The following is a 19,759-nucleotide window of genomic DNA, read 5'->3' on the forward strand; positions in this document are numbered from 1 at the left end:
TTTCATTGCTTCTTCAGTTACAGCTTGCCATTATTGTTTAGCATCTGAACCTAATAGAGTCCTTAAATATCAACAGAAATTTTTGTCCTGAATAGCTTCTGATTAGAGACTAACTTCCCGAAGTCTTTACCCTGCATGTTTTCCCCTGTACTTCTTGATCTGTAATCAGGGACTTAGAGGTTTAAGTTTGAACTATCTATTTAGCAATGAGAAGGGATGAATGAATTTTATTTCTCTCTTTAACCATTTGTTTAGGTTCAGTATCTAAGAATTCCATTTTCACATTATTCTTTTTTGATCACAAATGTAACTGTTACTTTGAAACAGTTTTCCTCCTACTACTTCAGTTTTGTGGTCTTAGTATATACTTTTATAAATAAATTTACTAAAGGTAAGAAAATACCTATTTTTAAACGACCTTATTCTGAAAATGCAGTAGATCCACAAACACTAAAATATATCACTTTTTTTTTTATGTAGGTAAGGCTTTCTTTTTAAGCAGTGTTCAAACCAGAAGTCTTCCACTAGTCATAAACTTCTTTATAGCTTTATCTTTCCTTTATATTGAAAACTTTCCTTCTACTGATTTGGAAATACAACTTGCAAGATCACAATTCAGGGGTTTTTTTTGCTGCTGCTGGATTAAGCATTGTTTCCTATTTCTTACTAAACTGCATCTTCACTCATTTCACTTATCCTGCTACTGTAGTCCTTCCTTTTCAGGATCTCTTTCACTCATTCTAAATTATCTTTTAATCTTCTAAATGTGTGATTTAAATTTCTTCTGCTTAAAGAAATTAGAATTTCTGGTGCTTGACTAACAAGAAGGAACCTGACATTAAAACTGGAGAACTATGGATATCTAGATCTCAAAAAGCTCACTGCTTGCTTATGGTTTGAAATGTGGGAATGAACCTGTGGGTATGTAAGACTATTTTTCAGATTATTTTGCTCTCATCAGTAGCCACATTGAACTTTAAGGGAGCAATAACTAAGTGAACTAAACCATGGAGCTATGTAAAACTGGATATCGAGTGTGTGTGTGTATCTATATGGGAATTTATAGAAAAACCTTCAAATTGGAAAGACCTTTAGATGGAACAATGTTTATGAAAAATGAGCCCTTAGAGGCTAAACAGGCTTAACTGTTTGAATTCAGCCCCAGGACTAACAAACAAGAAATTCTGAAGCTTTATGAAATTCTAAAACTTAATTTTGCAAAACTGTTGTCCAATATCTTTATTTACCTTGTGGAATGTCTTGGTAGCAGTATGTTGACATATGTAATGTAACCACTGTAAGGATAAAATAAATTTCAGATACTACCATGCAGTCTGGTGTCCAGGAATGCCTTGAATTATTGTATTGAAAGCACTGTGCATTGCAAACTGAGCCTTGTGATGAGGTTGATGGGACAAAACAGTTTTTTCAGTATGTTGCTTTGCTTGAATAGCAGGTGACCTGTGTGGTGCATTGCTTAAAAACAACCAAAAACCTGTTTTGAGCTTGAATTCTTGACTGGTATGAGTGTATGCTTCAGGGCTGTCACTTAAACGCATTAGAACAATCTGCATTGTATGTTTAAAAAAAAGATGATGAAGATGGAATATATTTGTCTTGGCTAGTGGTTGTTCTGTTGCCTATGGCTATAATACAGTGGGTTTTGAACTTGTCACTTCAAACTAAGTAGTTTTGACCCTGGTCAGCATGTTCATTGAGAAACTTCATAGACAAATGGGTATCTTCCAAAGTCCAGTTGTAGTTTTGCTTTTGTTATGTCTTATGTACAACTGATTATGGTGGTTTTTTTTTATTTAACTTCCTTTGGTGTATCTTTACAGCTGGAGGAAAAAAAAAACCCTGTATGCAAAAAACCCCCTGTAATGCCAAATACAAGTTGGGACTTCTTGATTTTTCTGACTTTTGCTTGATCAGGGTTTCTGTAACAGCTTCCTTTGCTTTTTTTATTTAAATTGGTTATATGGATCTTTAGATACATTGTCTGATTACGTAACTAAGTGTATGCATTTGATACATGTTCCCTTGAATCTTTTCATGGTCACAAAATGTCTATCTGCTTCATTATACTAAGAGGAACACAGAGTTGGTGGGGAATTGGAAGTTAAACTGCTGATTTTGTATTTTTAGTTTTCTGGTTGTTTATGCAGGACAGAGTCCCAACTTAGTGATTGATTCACACTACAGAGCTTCAAAATCTTTCGTAAAATAGGTAATATGGTCTGTTGGGGAAACCAGAAAATGTAATTAGTCCATGGTAAATTTACTGCTGGACCATGTCTCCGCTAATGGACCAGCATTGCATAGCCTTTCTGGTCTTTAAAATCAGCTTGTTACAGCACCGAGATGCCTGCTCAAAGTGGTTGCATTGCATTGCTGTAGCACTTGTAATTTAACACAACTTTTTCTTTTTCTTTCTAAAGGCGCCTAAACAGAAATAACCTCCAGTTGCTTTCTGAACTGCTCTTTCTGGGGACGCCGAAGTTATACAGGCTGTAAGTAGGCAAGACCCAATAACTTATTCTGGAAAATTTGGAATCGGTCTGTTATTCTGTCTTGCATTAGGTTTTTTGTCTTTTGCCTCAAACAGGGCTAAAATGCATCCAGGAGCACTGATGTTTTGTTTAAGCTGAGTACTTTCTTTGACTGCTTTGCAAAATTTTTTTTTCGATCTATGTTATTTACTGATAGTTGTACGAGACAAAATATTGTTTCATCCATTCCCACTTTGGCAATGAAGTTTTGCTGAAAGAATACTTTGGCTTTCCTTTTCTCCTGTTTGTTTTTTGGTTTCTGTGTTAAAAGAAATAAAAAATGCCTGTGGAGATTCTGACCCAGAGATATAGCACTGTATAAGCACTGCGGTTTGTGATGTTCTGTTTTTGTGGCTGTGCACGCTTGACCAGAAAAATCACAGCATTGGCAAATAGTAGGTCTGTGGAGAAGTCTCTCCTGTGTCCCCTCACAAAGAAAAGAAAGGTAGTAACTTAAGCTCTGGGAATAAGAAACTATGAAATGTTTTACCTTAAATAAAAACTATCAAATTGGGTAACGAGTTTTTGTTTTGAATGTATTCTTTGGTTTGCTAATGTTTTACTCTTGGCAATGTTTTAAAATTAATGTTTTGAACCATTGGCCCTTCTAAGAATCCACTTCTATTGCAGTAAAAACATGGAATGAAGCTCAGATACTGATTTCTGTATTTATCTACATGATCAGTTATTGTGAAAAAATAAATTTTAAGGTACCTTTCAGTTATAGTATGTGATATGGAAGGGATACAGCATGACATGCTTAAGTAGGCTTTGAAAAGGTTGTACAAATTCAGCCCCGTTTTAATTAGATATGTATTTGACACACTTCTTTAGACTTCAGGTGAGATTTCTGCTGTTGAAATTGCTGATTTTACAGAGCTTCACCCCTTGTGTGCTTGGAAAAAAAAGACTGAAGGTAGAGGAAGGTGGGGTTCCTCTGATTTATTTCCACTTTAGTATATAGAAATATTCTTGAGAACAAATGGTATAAAGAAGCTTTTATTTTTTAGGAGTTGATTTCTGTTTTAATGTTGTGAAATAATAGTTCTTTTTTCCCCTCTTATAGTAATATGAAATGGTAAACTGAAAATGTCTCTATTATTAGTGTAAACATTTAGTTCTGTGTACTTTTGTTTCTTTCCTTGGCTTTGGATGTATGCTTTGTTTCTAGAACTTCCCTGTAGATGCAATGAGTTGTTAAATTACTAGGCCAGAAAGCTCCTGAAGGCTTTTGTTCTGACAAACAAAAGTATTTTACTCTGCTATAATATGATAATATATTCATATGTGGTTTTATATATTAACAATTGAGTCTTTTATAATTTCCATCAGCCATGATAAAGATATTACCTCCATAAGGAAGGAAAATGAAAGGGATTTATGATCATTTTATTATTCCACCTATAGTGCAATGGTTGTTATCTAAATTCATATAAAATAGAAATGAGCCGTAATTTGCAGGCAAAAAATGGATGCACACTTCAGGCAAAATCATACTTGAATATATTTAATTCAGAATTGTGTATTTGATAGATGCTAGTCTTAAATCTATGATGTTCTTTGACATAAAACACACAACTGCTCATAGCGTATATGGTGGAAAGTAAGAGATCACTGGCTTCACAGTATTAAATTTCCTCTGCCTAAGGGTTATTGTTGATCAGACCATGAAAGTGAATGTCTGGTTGTAATGCATTCACGTTTAAAAGCAAATATGAGCGATACTGAAAATCTACAGTAGCTTAACACTAAATTTGTAATTAAAAAAATGTCAGGCCAATGAAGGGATTGATGCTGGTTAAATGTTGTTCATCAGTTTTCAGATTATATGTAGCTTGATCACTATGAAGAGTATAAAATGATTTGGTTTTTTACATGTGTCACTGTATATGCTTACATGTATTGACATCCAAATAAATATATTTCTGAGGAGAATTAAAGTTCTCTAAACATGATCAATAAAATGTATAATATGCTTTGGTTTTAGTATTTATTTTTGGCATTTAACAGCTAATCAAACAGTGTGTGTACTGCGAGTTTTCAACATACTATTGAGCTTCTGTGAATAATAATTACCATTTGACCCTTGGCTGTAAATGAGATGCCAGGTGAAGAAGCACATATGCTTGTTGTGTAGCCTAAATGCAATATAAAAGAAAGAGGGTACACTGTATATGAATTATGATTAGACACAGTTGGTTGCCGCCAGCGGCCGGCTATGCTTTCCCTTTGCTGTCTGCTCCAATTTCTCTTTGGACGGGTTGAGAGAGCACTGCGTGTTCAGGTCAAGATGTTTGCCTAGAAATAGTAGTACAGTTGCAGCTGTGTTTGCTGGAGCAGGAGACTAGTTTAAATAGCATTACCATTTATCCAGTCCATTAACAGAACTCTGTAAAATAATACCAACTCTGCATAAACTACAGGACAGTGTAATAAAATTACAAGCACTTGTTGACAGATGGGAAGTGTAAGTAAAGGAAAGCGATAGGTTGAGAGTTTAAAAGAGACAGTGCATTATTTTCTGTGTCTAAAGACACTTGATTTTCAAAGGTAATCAAACAAATTATTTTTTCAGGTTACTTTCTTCCACATTTAGCACCCTTCCAAGAAATCTCCTGGAACTAGTAAAAATGGATAATTTTAGTCAAAGCAGAAACTGATTTTCCCATTACTAGTTATCTGCAAAGGTGTTTTGACAAATATTTCAGTAGGAAGTAGTTAATGCTAAAAATAGGATGAATAATGCTGTAGGGTGTATTTAATCTTACCTTGCAAGGTATCTCTCAAAGCACAATGTACATGAACCTCTGTTTTGATCCAGTAAAGGTGCTGTTGTAAGTCCCCTGAGGTAATATTAGTCCATGTTCAACAAGTACTTTTCCTGCAAGAAGGGGATGCATTGTTTTCAGTGACCCGTATGCCCACTCACACTAACTTGTCTAGCATCGGCGATGGTACGTTAGTGCAGAGCACTCCTACAGCCTAGTGAGTGCTTCTCTGAGACAAATAGATTTTGACTGCTTACTTTGGCTGGTTAGATCACAGTTCATTGATTGCCGTTTGCTGCAGGATACCAAGTGCTGGACCCAAAGCTGTTTGAAAATTCAGTTTTAAAAGATACCTTTATTAATCAGGAGCATGTAAAGGTTATTGAATTGCACGTACAAAGCTTGTCCCTTTTGATTTACATTTCTTGCGCTTGGAATGAGGTTAGGTTTCCTTACTGACCGATATTTGCTGTAAAAGTTGAGCAGTACTGGCTTTGAAAAAACAATCTTTCTAGTGGATGTGCTCTGATACTAGATATGTTTTCCTTCTAATACCTCCTTGAGAAGATACATACTGTGAATAAGATGTTTTTCCTCTAGAGGAAAAAAAATCTTAATATAGTCTGATTAATAAACACTCAGTTTTGAGATGTCTGTTAGTCACTTTAAAAAAATTCCTAACAGCTAATAATTAAACATACTAAACATCAAGAAAACCTTTCAAAAAAAAAAATCTTAGGGCAGAACAACAACAACAACAGCAGCAGCAACAACAACAAAACATGCTGCATGGGGGGCCCTTGCAAAAATTCCTCCTGAATTAATTTCTGCCAGCTATGATTAAAGTGTGTGGTACTAGATGTGTCAGACACCATAGTTCTCTGCTTCATTTTACTCTTGGCCTCTTTGGCCCCTGCCACAATAAATCCCACAATGGTTAGGCAGGAATTGCAGGTTACAGTTGCCAGGGTTACGGTTGTCCGGTCGGACCGACATCATTACTCATCCAGCCCGCTAGCCCCAGCGCCGCTGCCCGCTGCCGGTGCGGTGCGGGGAGGCAGGCAGGCAGGCTGCGGGCGGCTGGCGCACGGCGGACCAAAGTTCTCCCATCGCGGCTGGTTTTCGAGCTGGTGCGGGAGAACCTGTGATTTGCATAATTTGCTGACTGTTGTTTTGTTTTTACCTTCGCCAAGAGAAAAAAACCCAAAACATCAGATAGGAACAAAAAAAAAATAAAAGGGCGGTGTATGTAAGATGCTAAAACAGCGACTTTTAAAATATTTTTTAAGTGCTGGTCTCCTTATTGTTAAGGTGGCTGCGTTCGAGGCTTAATTTATGGTTGCATCATATCTCTTTTAACAGTAATCATGGCAAGTGAGACTATAGTCGTAATTTTATAGAGAAGATATTTATCTTCAGTCTGAATCTGTTTTAACAACTCGATAGAGAAATCACTCATTAGAAAAATGCTTGTTATCCCAAAGCCTCTGAAATCTTATTCCAACTGCAGACAGGTGGCTCTGGATGTTAAATTCAATGAGGAGCAAGAATGAGCTTCCCCTTTTCAAAAGGCTGTATCGATGAATCTCTCTCCTTTTGCAAGTAGATTGTTAAAGGAACTGCTGGTGGATAAGCGTAATGGGTAGATTTCCACTGTTGTATGGGCCACAGTAACATTACAGCGTGCTCTACCTTACTGCAGAAGGGTGCTGGATGTGCAGCAATTAAACAAAGATTTATTGGAACATGAATTATGAAGGCTCCTTGTTGCTACATCCTTCCCAGGAAAGTGCATTTAGTTTTTTTTAGTCATTTATTTCAGTTTTTATGATTTATTACGGGGCATTTTAGCAACCTGTGTACAAGGCAACTTGTTGGTTTTTTTTTTTGTTGTGGTTTTTTTTTTTTTTTTGTAATGATGGATTTGAATCTTATCCTTTTAGGGGTAAATAGAAGCAAGTAAATCTTCCATACTTTGTGTCCATCCTGCTAGTGTTTTAACTTCTTGTGTTTTTTCTACCACAGTGGTTTAGTTCAAATACAAGAGTGTTTAAATTGTTTTATCTAAACAATCACTAGGTTAACGAACAGTAAAGTTGGTAAGAACATATCAATTGTAATACTAGTTGGTTTTGAATAACTGGCATTATTTTATTAGCATCACTTTTGAACAGGGACTGTAGTTCTTACAAAATAACTATATTTCAAAATTATTATTTAATGAAGAGATACTGCATATAGTGTATGTATAAAATGAGTATGCAGCTTTGGCTTTGTGGTATTGTAAGCTAGTAATTAAAAAGAAATCTCTGATTTATATATGAGTAATTACTACTTTTTCGTGCAGTATGGAAGCACCATTATCATAGCTTTGCAATGTCGGTGCATTGTTACTAATACCAGGTCTTATTGCCCAGTCTAGAATGTTTTCAGAGTGAATTTGGTCCCATATGCTGCAAGTCTACTGCCAGTAACAGCTCTGAGAGTCTTGTCTTTGCTATAATGGCAATCCATAGATAGACAGGACTATCTAAAAATAATAGAGTTAATAGGTGTTAAAAATATGCTTGTTAAGGTTCATCACCTGTAGGAAGAAACTAAAGTAACTAAAACCATGTTGCCTCTGTCCTAAGTTTGTAGTACCTCTTCTCTGGCATTCATTTCTGGTATGGAGGATCTAAGAGAGAACCTTTTGTAAGACATTATAAAGACTGGTTGTTGCTTCTGTCACCTGCTCGTTTTTAATCTAGGGAGAAAAGCGAATTAGGAGCTTGAATACTTTATGCAACTTAGCTTCTATGTGCATCTTTTCTCTTGTCCTACCATCACTGGCTTCTACCTTCAGTTCTCTATTCTCTGCTATAATGTTTCAAAATTGAAGACTAGGTCATCCTTTACAACTAATGAGCAAAACAAATAACACTGTAGCTTTGCTTCAGACATAAGCCCTACTTATGTAGGGCTAGAGATGGCAAGATGACTTTTTAGAGGTTTTGGAAGTGCTGCAAAAACTTGTACACTTCATCAGGTGATTTATTTTTTGAGCACAGAAACAAGAATTATATATATGCATTTGGTGTACAACTTGCAGTAGTTATATCCTAGCAACAGCAAACATTCAGTCTTAGGTTTAGCTGAGTGGAAGTGTTGCTGAAACCAGAATGAACTTTTGAAATGTAGTCAGAAAAAAAAAAAGTAAAATGTATTATCGCTCTGTGCAATTATTTGACTTCAGACTTCACTACATTACTCTTCCTGCCCTTTCTTTTAGAATTTTTTGATCTGTAGGTTTTTCCTGAGCTACGCTTTCTTTTGTATTTTCACAGTACCTGCCATGAGGCTGTGCAGGAAAAAAAATGGTATACCAAATATACAGCAATCAGGTTAAATGTTGTTACTTGAAGTAATAGTATGGGATTTTTAAAATTGGAAACAAAGTTTTTTCTTGTGAAATGGCTCTCAAGATGGATGTTTCTATTTTTAATTTTGAGATAATTAGGAGGTGTCTGTAAATTGCAGTTAAATTTGCCTTTATTTCTTTAATTATAAAACCATAATTTCATGTATTTTTTACAAGCAATATTTCTTTTGCTATGGAGTAAAATGGCAAATTGGATGCACTTCTGGGGCTGGAAGCTAATTCTGCTACTGGGCAGATTACTAAATCTTTATGTAATCTGCATTACCAAGTGATGTTGTTGACTAATTTCAGCGAAAGATGCTTGTAGGGATACTTATAACTATTGATTTTTCATTAGAACAGACACTCCAAGACTGTTTATTGTTTCTTTTAACCTTAATTGGAAAACCATGTTAAACACCAAGCAAACAAAAATATGGCTTAAGGTGATTCTTCTGGACGAACATAAATATCTGTGGTATTAAAAAATTTGTATGCTATTAGCTGTTGATATTTAAATATGTCTAATGTGAAAGCATGAATCATATTGATAATTACTCAAGCCATAGCTCTTTTAAAATAATGTGGTATTCAGAATAATCAAGAGATCTACTTTAGCTATTATGGCTTTGTTATCTTGACCTGTTCAGCCCCAAGCATAAATAATGATCTTCCATATTTTTGTTGACATGATAGCGGTAAAAGCAGAGAACTAAGATAATTGCCTTTTAATACGAAAATTAAAGTAGCTGGTTTTGGGTCACCTGTAACCATATTCATGTCTAGTCTGAATCAGTCCCTGGGTTGCTCCTGGAGGGTTAACCTTGAAAGCTTTGGTAAGTTGTGATATAGGAAACCTTTCAGGCAGGAGTTAAGTAGGAAACTGAATCTCGGTGAAGGAAGCAATGAAAAGTAAAAAGGCATGTCGGAGGAAATGCCATTATTATGTGGTACAGAAACATGGTGTGAAATCTTATAAAGAGGGCATCTGTGAGTCTCTCCTTGCACAGAGTGGACATTTAAGTGCAGCCGTGTCATCTTGATTAAAAAAAAACCAGAAAAGACGAATAAATCAGGCCAAGGGAAAATGTGAAAGTATAGAGGCTTGTCCCTATGATGGTAGGTTTCTTCTGCGAGTGGAAGATTAAAGCCTAAAGTAACTGAATAGCTGAGAAAAGTCCAAAGAAAGGTTGATTGCTTCCCCTCCAACAGTTCCAATTGATTGAAAAAAGCCTAATTTAAAGTTCTGTTTGTTCTGTGTCTTAAACCATCAGAATTTTCTTTTAGAACTGGGGGAATGCTCTGGAAGAGAAAGAATCCAAGGATAAAAAGTCATTGCAGGCCAACAATTGTTCCTAATCCTCACAAAATGCTGGAGAAATTAAATTTATTCTTTATTGCTCAAAGTGTTACCTAGGTCACTGGGCGATGGGAAAATTGAACTGGAAGTCGAGTAGGCACAATCTTTGTTTTGTGTCTAGATGCTTAACCTTAGACACGACAAGGCATCTTAGTGTGTTGTGGGAACTTGGTTCAGAGTATTAACACCAGGACGTTTATTACCCTGGATTTATAATAGGCTGTGCTGTCAGTAGATGAAAATGTTGTGTTTACATTTCAGTGTTAAATGATCATTTAATTAACACCTAAGGAAAAAAAAAACCTTGTGAAATTCTTAGCAGCTTTTATTGTTGGTTTCCTTGGAGGTTTTAATATCCAAGTTACGCTGCAGTTGCTTCTATAAGTACAGCTAGAAAAGACATTTATGAATGTAGTCAAGAAGGACAGACAGTTTAACCCCTGTTGACCCTTCATCCTGAATGTTGATTTATATAGCATTTTGAATGCATTGAATTTGTTTTAAAGCTTCTCTAAAGTTACTCACACAGCATTCAAACAACACATGTATTTTTCCTTTTAAAAATATTTTGCAAAGTCTACTTCCTTACAAAGACCATAGTTTTTTCCTAGAAAATTACTAATATATGGAGAAGGTATCAACAAAAATTTTACTGCAGTAAAAAAAATAATTAAAGATTGTTGTTTTACCAGATTTGTCTATCTGTTTTTGGTAAGAATATACAAGCCTTTATAAGCAAAAAAGGAGGTTTGAAACAGACAACATATCATGCACTGGTTGTAGTAGCTCCTGTCTGAATTCTTCAAAAGGAATAGGGAATTGGCAAGGGAAACAACATTACTACAAAAATGCATATCCACTTTAGCCAGCACAGATCTACTTTCATATGTTCTATTGTATCAAAGAAAGTCAAGGCTATCTAAAAGCTTTAATTTACCCCTGGTCCTTCATAATGCTTTTTGTTGTAACGTTGATCTACAAATGCTTTTTGCAATAATGTTGCCCTGCAAAGCGTGTTTGAATAGTTTTTTGCATCCTAGAGCTAAAGCTAGATGAAATGCTCTTTGTTAAAGAGCAGCTGCTCTTCAACTGATGTGTTTTTATAAACATGCTGTAGTGAAAACTGAAATTACAGCTAGGTTTAGAGATTGGGGTTTTTGGTTTGTTGTTGTTTTTCTTTTTTTAGGGGTTCGTTTTTAATCAGTCTCTGCTTAGGGGGTAAAACCCCCAACTTTAAAGCATGTTAATAGATTAATAATAAAAAAACCCAGCACAGCTTAACTCAATTATTGATGACCCACAAATTTTTTGGTATACTTTTTGTTTTTACTGATGATCATATCCTTTACACATGTCAATAACTGAGCTGGAAAACTTAGGAATCTGCTGATACAGTAAATGTTCCTTTTCTCCACACGAATGACATAAACCATCCAACACTTGATGAAATATTACAGCTGCAGTGAGAGTCCTATCTGCCAGTGGGATCTCAATGTTTTTCAAACTTCTCTGAATATATTTATTAAGTTGAAATTTAATATTATTCAGAGGGAAACTTGTCAGAGGTACTCGCATTTGCTTTTGTCTGAAATATTTGACCATTTACGGTTAAAGCAGTGTATCACAATTTGAGTACATTTGTCAGTGTTTTTAATTGAAAAAAATTTCTGCAGTATCCATTTCTTGAATTGACATGTCAGATGGAGTACTTAGGATATGCTTAGGATAGATAAGAGAGGCTTAGCCTGTACCACGCTTAGATTACTCTCTTCACTTCGCAGTCCTGGTAGAGATTTTAGGTTTGCTGAACTGGCGAGTGATTAGGACGAGCATTGCGTGCAGGAAGACATAGGCTAAACTTTCCACACGCAGACCGACAGACTTCAGCTGAAACTGTGTTGAACAGTGTGGGACTCAGAGTCCTGGTAGGCAGGTCCCATCAATTATCTAAGTACCAATTAAAGGGGCTCTCATTACGGTAAGGAAAAGTGCCAGTATATAAAGTGCAATATTGGGTCTCAGAGCTGAAGCGAGGGCCGCAGCGATGAACAGCCCAGACTGTTGTCCTGATCCTTGTAGCTGTTGTAAGGATGCTGGAGCCGGGGCTGGCGGTTTTATTTGGGAAAGGCTGCTTATGAATACTGAGCGGAGTTTATTCTCTCCCTCAGACACTCGAGGGGCCTGCTCTGCTAATGGCTGTTCAGACCCACCTCGTGGGGAATAAAGCTGGGACTTGCTGAACTCTTTTCATCTTTACAGCCAAGCCCAGGTGCAGGCCCTCCCTGGCTCAAGGGTGTTTAAAGGACCATGCTCTGAAGGCTCCTTTCCATGGCCCTTAATCTTGAGGGGGAAGAAAAAAGGGGCTGAAATGGGGGGGGGGGTAAATCTTTTAGTTAAGTACTCCTTGAGGATTTGCAGGGTAATACGTACAAGAGACAAAATCCTTGCCTCTTTCTTTTCGTTTCCCCTTCTGTCCAGACAGTTCAATGACATTTTTATTTTTACTGTGAATGTGTATTCCATACAGTTGTAAGGAAGGGCTGCTCATACATTATCAGGTAACATGTATGAGGGGAGGTTTGACGGTGGCTGTTCAGTGCTTTTAGTACTTTTAATACAGGGGAGATAGAAGAAACATCCACTCTTTTTTCCCCTTCTGTGGATTTTTGTAGGAGCGGTGGATAGCTGGAAGGGATTTAGATAGTTGATTGGCCTCGAAACTGAAAAGGTTGCATCTCAAGTTTGATAAGGCCCACAGGGAAGGGTTGCAAAGATAGGATAACAGCTAATGTAATGAAGGGGTGTTTGTAGTAGCTGCTTCTCAGAGTATAAAGATATGGAAGGCTAAATGGAGAGAAAGAGTGTAAATGTGCATCTTAAAGTGGGAAGAAGAAAAAAATCTGAAAAGCTTAGCAAACTAAAGAAAATTATTTGCGTGAACTAAAAAAAAGAGACACTCAAACACATACATACACTGCAAGAAAGCAGTGATCATTTCTGAGACTGGAGAAAATTCCTGTCTGGTCCTTACTACTTCTGCATTAGTGTTAAATCTAGTCCATGATTAATTGGTTCTGTCATACTCTGTTTTTTTTACGAGTTGTGCATTCTTTGTAAAAGGCAAGAGACTGACTTCCCTCCTTGATTTTAGTAATGTGTCTGTAAATTCAATAGAGCAAATACTTTTGTGTAACTCTCCTAATGGTACTTCCTTCATCATTTTTGACCCTACAACACAAGAACAAAATAAAAGCGCCACTCAAAAAAAAAAAATCTCATTTTTTAGGTCAGAGTGATTTTTTTTAAAAAATGAAAAATCAGAACTCCTACGAAGTGGAGAGCATACCACACCTAAAGAGGACTGCTTTGCTGCTTGATCTCCAGTACAGCATTCACCCAGAGGTGCAGAAGCCAAAACTTCTAATTTGACACAGGGTGCAGAGATGTTGTCTTGGGGCTAAATTTTATTTTTATATGTAGGTTTGGCAGGTGTCAATTTAAATTTCATCTAGAAAAAAGAATCATAACCGTTGTCTTGCTCTTCCTTTGGCTCACCAATGAGGGTAGCCAGACATGTTCAGATTTGAGGGTCTAACTGCCAAAGCAAGTCATTTTCACTGTTCTGGCTGATAACAGTGGCTTTATCTGTGCAAAAGAAGAGAATCTTTCACCATGTTACAAGACTTCTCGGGCTAGGAAATAATTAGAAAATTCTACAACTGTTTTAGAATCTAAAACTAGGAAGAAAATTAACTCTATCCCAGCTGAAACAGGACAATCGCTGTTAGCAAAGCTTGTTCAGCTAGTATGCCATATTAAGATGAAAGAATTTTACAATATCCAGTGTACAGCCACCTTTACTTTGAAGCCTCACATACAAATTTAGGTTCAAAGCTGCTGGGGTATGGCCCGTTGTGCCACATACTGTTAAAGTTTTAGATAAGGCACTGCAGTGAAGTATTTATTATTGGTCCATTGTTTTGTAGCCTGTTGATTACTGATCTAAACTGTGTAAACAGCACACCAGTAAATTTTGTTAGAGGAAATAATACTAAAGGATTTAAATAAAAAATAAAGTATGCCAGAATTGTTTTTCCTGTGGATATGGACTGGAGGACGTGGAAATGCAAAATACTTATGGCAAATTCAAGATTGTGATCACTGGGGAGAAAACTATTGTAAGGGACTTAATAGTCATAAGCGTACAGGGCAGCATGGAACAATAAGATCATGCAATTTTGTGTGAGTGTATCAAAGACACTGCAGGAAATGGAAAAGAAAATATTTTTAACTACACTGCAGTTTTGCAAAACCACTGGCAAGGTGGGTTGCTTTTTTAGCTAATGTTGTGGGATGTTTACTTCAAATGCATTTTTCCCATTTTGTTGCAACATTAAAAACATTTCACTAGGATTTTGGCTAAACTGAGTTTTTTTTGTCTGTTCTTGTAATCAGGTTGCAAAATGTATTGTGGTTTTGGTTTTTTTTTTTTTCCTCAGTCAAATGACAGAAAACTGAACTGGATTTGAGTTACAGGGAAGGCTTTAAAATGAGTATGTGCTGTTAGCTTAGTTGTGTAATAGTGAAATTGCAAAAGAATGGCAGTATTGTGGGTGTGCATATACGGGGGGAACAAAGAGCAAAACTGGGAGAAATGTAATTGAATTAAGAGGTTGATTGGTCAAGAAAAGATTCTTGCAGCAAGTTGCATGTCTTTGAGATGGGTGACCTAAGAATGATCTTTTGGCATCTATTCAGTACTCTAGTTAAAATACTAATAATGCTTCCAGATACATGAATTCTTATTAAAAAAATGGAACTTGACAGTCTGCTGGAATTATAAATTCACAAGATTTAATATTTAGGAGTAACAGTGGATGTTGGATTTTCACTGTAGTAGCAGAAAATCAAAGCCTTTTCTGCCATTAATTTTATTCACTGCTGGTCTCCTAACCACTCCGTTACAAGCTGTCTTCATAGTGATTTTATCTACAAAGATGCCAAGTGGGGGAGAACAGCCTAATTCTGTTTTGCAGTATGACAGCTTGCACTATTGTGTTACATGCAATTTATTTGACTGGGATGGTGAAATGGAGGCAGATGAAGCAAGCATTGCTGACAAGCAGTAGTTCTCATACCTAGATAGACCCCAGACAGTAAGTTGGTAATAGGGAGAAAATTCTGAAATATGAAAAAGCTAATATTTACCTGGAAGTGGCAAATACAGTATTAGGAATCTGCTGATTGCTGATTTGTCTTTTCCTCCAGGGAAGACTTATTTGTCTTACAAGAGCTCCAGATCACCATGATCATTTGTAATGTAGGATTCAGTCTAGAGAGCCTTTCAGCGCTGGCAGAAAAGTGTTGAAATGTTATCAGTGTATTCTTTCACAGGCTAACTCTAAAGAAATTTAGATTAAGGTGCACAAGAATTGTTGCACATTTTAATAAACAAAAGTAGAAAGCATTTTGTATTGAAAAAAAATCATACGGTTATGTTACTGTTTCTGTAAAAGACTTCAAAGCTTGTTTCCTGAAGGAAAGCACTGTTAGCATAACTACTCAGTTTTGTGTATTCCCTGGAATAGGAATTTGAGTCTTCCTAACTCTGCCTTTCATGCATACAGCAAGGCCTTAGTGTGTGATGTGTGGGTATGCAAATGCATTAGCACTGGTAATTCTTTGGGCCTTCATTATTGATGTTTAAGATGTTAACATATTAAAACAAGCAAAAAAAATGAACAAAAAACCTAACTCCCCAAACCAAAAAGAAACCCCAGTCTTTGAGAAGTAGTCAAAGGGAAAATGCAATAAAGCTGGTGATACCTGTCTTTGAGTTTGTCCAAAAGAAAGTAGTTAGAAAAATATTATCTGTATCCATGAAATGTTGCATTACTATTTGATGAATTAGCGGTATGCATTTGGAACTTAATATCTTCATACAGAGAGTAAGAATGTGATGCTATAGTTCCAGTTTATGGTTCCATAGAAATGTAAAGCTATTTGACTACGTACTTTGTTGAAAATGGAACTTAAACTAGATTCTTGTAACAGTATTCAGTGCCTCCTTTTTTGCATGATCTAGCTGTGGGTGGGATTGTTTTGTAAGAAAGTCTGCTGTTACTAATCTGTCTTTTTTGTTCACTTTACTTGTATTTTTTAATTATGGTTGTATGACTGTATTTGTCCATTGTGTTTTATTTTGGCTTCTGAACTCAGGATGACTTTCTAATTCGGTTGCTAAATGTGAATGTTGCAGAAAACTCTTTTTAATGGTGTAACATCTCGTTCTGCACAATAATAGTGCAGGTCCCATGTGAATTTGGCAAGTATTTAAACAAAAAGGGAGAGTAGTTTTGGTATGCCCAAAGGAAGATACGGACAGAAGATAATCAATGTTATCTATACTGCTAGAGTGTTTGCTCATCATCATTTTGGTACGCCATGGTTAATGAATTTACCTGAATCTGCTAGGAATCTCTTTCCTTCTAAATCAAGATATGGAAAACCCTGGGTCTATTTTTTGTGAAGATAGATAGGAGAAGAAACAGCATACACAGAAAGCTATGACCAGCAATTTAAAAAAAAAAACAAAAAACCGAAAAAACTTGGAAAATGTTTCAGTTTAAGTTGGGTGGTCCAGAAGAAGATTGAAAGGATGTTCTGAATTTGGTTTCAGTTCCTTACCAGAGGAAAACATTGTATAACCAGAAATCACATTCTAATTGATGCTTTGTTTTGCTTTATCCTTAATTACAATATCCTGCTGGGTGTAGTTTTATCAGTACTGCTTTTGAGATTGTGTAATGTTTAGAGAGGATTACACTACGTAAAACTTTCCAAATAAGAGACTTCTTTAAAAAAACCGAAATGTGGTGTGAATTAACTGTAGTTTTGAAAAGGAACACAGTAAGCTTTTTTGGGGGGGTTAAATCATGTATGATAAATATGGGTTTTGGTCCATTTTATGCTTTTTGTTTTGTTCTTGGACGTTGGGTTGGAGATGTGAATCTGTAGAAACTGCTCCAGAAGGTATGAACTGTAAAGGGAAAGTAAGGAAATATCTATTTGTGCTGAAGTTTTATATAGGATTGATACTCTGAAATAAGCCTAGGTAGTGTTTGAACACATGAGAATTTCTTAAAATAAACACAGCCATGAAGGGAAAATGTGATAATGACTTGATGATGATGAGTGTCTGCTGTTACGGGTCCAGTGAGATGCAAGTGCCAACACCCCAGCCTCTACACCATGATCCAAATTGTAATGAAGGAATTTGGCAGCTCTGATGCTTTTATGTGAATGTATTACCATGGCTATGAAGATAAATAGTTCCAAAGTGGAAATACTAACAAATATTTAGTCATTTCCAAGCAGATTAGAAGTGAAAATAGGCATACTATAGGAACCAAGATAAATAGGAAATATATCTTCTGAGTATGTGTGTTCTATTCCTTTTTCCCTGGGCTGGTTCTTCCTTTTAAAAATCAGTGTATTTAGACAGATTGTATGTATTCCCTTTGTAAAGGTCACATCCCAGTTTCTTAATTTCTTTCAACTTCCTTCCTGCTCTTCCTTTCCTGTGACTCTCCTCTTATGCAAACATCAGCCCTGATTAAAGCCTAAAGCTTGCTGAAAATTTTCTGTACTGAATTGTAAACTGGTGGGCTGTCCGATAACCATAAACTGTCTAATGAAGTGCAAGAGTTAAGATTTATTCTCAAGGGCAGGCTCCCCCTTGTGGGTGCTGAGCCTGTTACTTCCCAGCTTTCCATGAGCTTCCTAGCACTGCGCTAACTTCACCTATAATTCCACACTTTTTTTTTTTTTAGTTAATAACTGTAGATAATTCCAAAATAATTTTTTGTATCCTCTAGTAGTTTTCAAGGCAGACTGGCCTGAAAACTCTTAACTCAGAAAGCAGATTTGTAGAGTTGAAAAAATATCGCCAGAACACAAAGGTCTTAACTATTTTGCTGTTCCTGTTTTTGATGCAACCCCATCTGCTGCTTTTGGATATAAACAATTCCTATATAAACTTGATACATTAGCTTTTTCTAAATGTACTGCTTAGTTTCTCTGCTAAATAAGTTCATGTCCTGTAGTAGATGTCTACCATATGGTACAGATACCTGTAGTGAGTATCAGCACTGGTGGCTGGCAGATTATTTTCCATCAGGTTCCCCAGGTTCCTCTGCCAAAGATTAGGAAGAGCTGTATTGCTTGGGTGGAATGAGGGGTCTTTTGTTTTGAATGATGATGCAGGATTTTGCAATGGAATCTGGGCCCTGGCAGATTTTAGAATTTCAGAATTTAAAATTCACAATTTCAAGGTTAGAATTTCAAACTGTGGTAAAGACAATTTTTTTCTACTCTCTTCAGTTGGCTGACTGTTTCTTGCAAGGTGTTTAATGCAGCTCACTGAGTTGACTTATTTACACAGCCTTAAGAGGCTTTTCTCCTTGCTCGCTAGCCCAAGCTGAATGACTCATCTGAGATCAAGCTGTTGACAGAGGAGATGCTTTTGGAGCTGCAGATGGCACTGCCAGCATCTTAATGAAATCTGGTGCCAAGGGAAGCATATGAAAAATGTAGGAAACAATACTGTAAATTGCATGTGAATCTTGAAAAATAGCGATGTGTCTGTAGATGAAAGATGTTGTGCATTTTTCATAATGATGAGGAAATCAATCTTCCCCACTTTTCCACTTCCATCAGTGCCAACTCTAGCCCTGAAGATTTCTTTATGGCCTACAATTAATTGGTCTGATAAATCGATCAGTGCAATGTCCTAGTATTTGGACATTGTCTCTGAATTGAATGACAGTCTGGTGGTAATATGCTTACCTTTTGAAATTCAGAATCCTTCTGGTCCGTCCAGACTCCTTTTTTCCTATCACAGTACTAGCCAGAACTGTTATAATGTACATATATGGAATCCTGGCTGAGGGAGCTAATTGTTCTTTGTCCTCAAATTGTTCTCATTACCTAAGTTGTTGCTTGCTGTTTTCATGCATTTTTCAGTGTGAAATGGGTAAGATGACTCTTTAAGAAGGAAGCAGCAGACTATACCACCAAACAGTGTAGCCTGCATCGTGAACCAGGACCAAGAAATTTGGCGAATTATGTAACTTGCTTTGTAGATGGTCACTTGAAAATGCAGATTATAATTGCCAGGAATGTTGTTTAGATATAAAATATTTGTAAAACATTCCAGAGATAAAGAATTCACCTTGCATGTCTGAATTATGATGGGTCTTACTTACAAAGTCATCACTGGATTTATATTTGGACAAAGATGCTATGATGTCTCCTGTTTTCATGGACAGATATTTTGTTTGGCCAGTTGTTAGAGTTGCAGAGGTTTTTGTTTCTTCAGGAAATGCAAGCTTGCCAAACCTGAGCCCAGAGTCACAGGACAGGGAATATTCCAGTACAGAAATTTGTATTTCCTCACCAATACAAACTGTAACTGCATATTGCAATCAAACCCATAATTTGACAGTGTTCCAGGTGAAGTTTCCTAGGCAGTCAAGAGGAACTTTATGCTAGTCAAATCCACTTTTTAGTCGTCATGGATCAATGAAAGAAAAAATTGTGTGCAAAGAAATAGAGGATCATTTAATGGATAAGATAGCAGCAATAATTTCTGATGACGCTTGTTCTTCTGGTATAACTT

The 19,759-nt window shown here is 36.4% G+C and overlaps 1 protein-coding gene across 6 annotated transcripts in view; it reads left to right on the forward strand.

The window, feature by feature from the left end:
- The window catches only part of SLIT2 (slit homolog 2 (Drosophila)), a 271,824-nt gene that overhangs the window by 19,576 nt on the left and 232,489 nt on the right, over nucleotides 1-19,759 (forward strand). For all 6 annotated transcript variants that reach the window (XM_010576835.1, XM_010576836.1, XM_010576839.1 and 3 more), the window contains exon 4: nucleotides 2,442-2,513. In XM_010576835.1, the coding sequence (XP_010575137.1) occupies nucleotides 2,442-2,513 (72 nt within the window). The remainder of the gene's footprint in view (nucleotides 1-2,441; nucleotides 2,514-19,759) is intronic.

Source organism: Haliaeetus leucocephalus, unplaced genomic scaffold (genome assembly GCF_000737465.1).
Source record: "Haliaeetus leucocephalus isolate CR32 unplaced genomic scaffold, Haliaeetus_leucocephalus-4.0 Scaffold545, whole genome shotgun sequence".
Lineage (NCBI taxonomy): Eukaryota > Metazoa > Chordata > Aves > Accipitriformes > Accipitridae > Haliaeetus > Haliaeetus leucocephalus.